Source organism: Microtus oregoni, unplaced genomic scaffold, assembly GCF_018167655.1.
Source record: "Microtus oregoni isolate MIOR12 unplaced genomic scaffold, Mior012 000079F_ref0000094, whole genome shotgun sequence".
Taxonomy (NCBI): Eukaryota; Metazoa; Chordata; class Mammalia; order Rodentia; family Cricetidae; genus Microtus; species Microtus oregoni.
In genome coordinates this window covers 487,395-490,119 of record NW_024544537.1, presented here as the reverse complement: position 1 = coordinate 490,119, position 2,725 = coordinate 487,395, and the positions used below count along the sequence as shown (strand labels likewise).

Genomic DNA, 2,725 nt, shown 5'->3' with positions numbered 1-2,725 from the left:
ACAACATTTTCTTAATCTAATTCAATAGTATCATATGAATATCATCAAATCCTTAGAACATTTCGATTTGCAAACTGTATTTTAAATCAATCCAAAAAAAATGAGCTCCCAACTTGGTAAACAGTAGTGAAGGAACGGGCTTCAAAATTTTTCTGAGTACATTTAACCCCAAGTTAAAACTATGCTAAAAGTCCTCCAAAAGATTATGAACAGCTTATCTGCAAAAATATTAACAGACCTTTTCAATCATAAAACAGAGGCTACCTTATACCTCACTTGTGAGTAGGATGACTTAACTTGGTCTTAGTACGTCCCTTGCCCTTGCCTTTAGTGCCAGACTTGGCTGCAGCTGCAGCTTGGGCTTCCTCTTCCTCTTCAATCAAAGCCTGCTCATAACGAGATGAGTAATCCTCAGTCGTGGTTTCACTCATCTTGGCTAAAAAGTCCATCACCTTTATCTTGTTGGTTTCACCATAGGCTCTCGGGCCCCACAGGAACTGATAGGATGGAGGATCACTGTTAGGAACCTGACGGTATACCAGGTACTTTTCCTGTACCAGATCTTCAGTGATGAGCTTCCTGACATCTCCAAAGATGAGATGTGGGACCCCATCATAGACTCCTAATGCATTCAGGAAATGCCAGACATCTTCCTCGGCAGCACAGTAATTATTTAGGTAGATCACACTGAGGAGAGCAATCAGAATGCCCCTGGTAGGAACACCTAGCTCATTGATCCTACTTCCATCATCCTCGAAATCTAACTTGCTCACAAGTTCATATGCTTGACCACGTGGCAGTATTTCTTTCAGCTCAAGGCCAAACACCACATCCAATCGATAGGAGGCTTTCTTGAGGATCTCGGGGAAGTGTTCCTTGAACCTTTTATGGATAACTTTGAGCATCTCTCCCCTCCTCATGGGCTGCTGTATTTTGTATTTGAGGAGCATGTACTCCATCAGCATTCCCGTCTTCCTTGTCATAAGATCCATCTGCATGCTTCTAGTGGAGAGTAGAGCCCCGGAGGGACGCTCATTTCCATCCCCGTGGCCCTGGTCACCCTTATCAGACCTTCCATGGCTCCTTCCCTGGCTGGCAGTGCTGCTGGGTGCTGAGCTTTCAGACTGCTGTGGGAAGTCAGCAGTAGAAGTGCTTGGCTTAGCATCTCCTGAAGCTTGATCAGAGCCAGCCGGTGACTCTGCTTTCTCTGCCTCCTTTGCTTGAGCATCCCTGAGCCCCTGGCGCCTTTTCTCTCGAGCACGGGCCTTACTCTTCTGTCCCCTTGGCATGATGGCTGGCGTCAGGGACAGCAGGACAGAGTCTTGGTAGTAGAACAGGGAACTGAGATACCTGAATCAGGAAAATAACGTGCTATGAGCACTTTGAGCATGTTGAGAACACTCAGGCTTTCAGCAATTCTTTCCCCTCCTTGTCTCACACATTATAATGACATCAGTGTTCTAAGCACTCCCTGTATTCCTCACCTCTGGTCACCTTATATATACTGTGAGGTAAAGGATGGCTGCCTTTCTCTGGTGTTTGAACACTCTCAATTCTACTCACATCTAGTACTAGGCTGTGGCAATGTTTCACAGAACCCAGGAGTAAGGAAGCCCAAAGGAGACTTGAACTTGAATGACAACACCAATTCACATAACATGAATGGTGAAGTCTCACAAGGCCATACCCTTAGATGAAGCACTGTAGACATCGGCTGTTTAAAGAGGGTGATTCAGTCTTCTGTAGGCATAATCGCTCAGTCCTAAAACCATATACATGTAAGCAACACTAAATGGACATATTAGTCTGTATTTACGGCTTTATATAATAAATGCATGCGTTTATATTATTTCTTACATTATTAATATTATTGTTACATGAAAAAATATATAAAATACATGTATGTATTGATATATTGTCACATATGTAACAGTAATAATTATAAATTGGGCTGTGGATTTGAGACCACATGGTGAGGAATGACTCGGGATGGAGAGAGAAGACAGGAAATGATTTAATACAGTACACACAAATTAAATAAAACATCAAAAACAAAAAGAATAAAAGTATTGCAGAGTGGCAGGCAGGAAAACTTCGGGAGTTCAAAGTCATCCTGGTCTACATTGTGAATTCTGGGAAAACCAGAGGTATATACAAATAAACTGACTTTAAAAAATAAGAGAAAGACAAAAAAGCATGATAGGCACTGGGAGAATACGCATACACAAGATACGATGTAGATGTAGAAAATAACAATGCTAACCTTTGCCCTCTTGTGCTGACAATGCCCTGGGAACAGAAACTGTGGCTAGTTATGACAGGTGTCATGTCCAAGTCACACTATAGAGCCTGACTTGCAGTGGCCCCATTGTTTTGGAAGTGATTCCCTCACCTCCATATATCTTCACTGATATTAGGTACTGGAGAACAAGGCTAAAGTGGGCCTACAGGAGACCAAGGCTGCCCCTTCTCAGAGAACAGGCTCAGAGGAGCACAGAGGGCTGTCACACCATCAGCTCCAAATTCAGGACATTTTAAATATCCCTTTGCTATGTGTTAACTTTCAGTTTTCATTCAGGCAGAATGTTAGTATCCTCCCCAGACATTCGAAACTGACCCTGTTTCTTTGTCCGCACTAATTTGGTGAAGTTATGGGTACTGTTGTAAAAGTTCCTGACATGCACACCTAGTATCATACTCTTCCCCGCTTCCCTCAACCACTGCT

The 2,725-nt window shown here is 43.0% G+C and overlaps 1 protein-coding gene across 1 annotated transcript; it reads right to left on the bottom strand.

Moving 5' to 3' along the window:
- Nucleotides 1-272: 272 nt before the first annotated feature.
- On the bottom strand, nucleotides 273-1,289 carry LOC121441588 (melanoma-associated antigen B4-like). The gene has a single exon (XM_041642805.1). The coding sequence runs from the start codon at nucleotides 1,287-1,289 to the stop codon at nucleotides 273-275; it is 1,017 nt and encodes a 338-aa protein (XP_041498739.1).
- Between the last annotated feature and the right edge of the window lie 1,436 nt (nucleotides 1,290-2,725).

What these genes read in the sequence shown, in the direction of transcription:
- LOC121441588 (XM_041642805.1), bottom strand. Translation starts at nt 1,289, where the DNA reads ATGCCAAGGGGACAGAAGAGTAAGGCCCGTGCTCGAGAGAAAAGGCGC.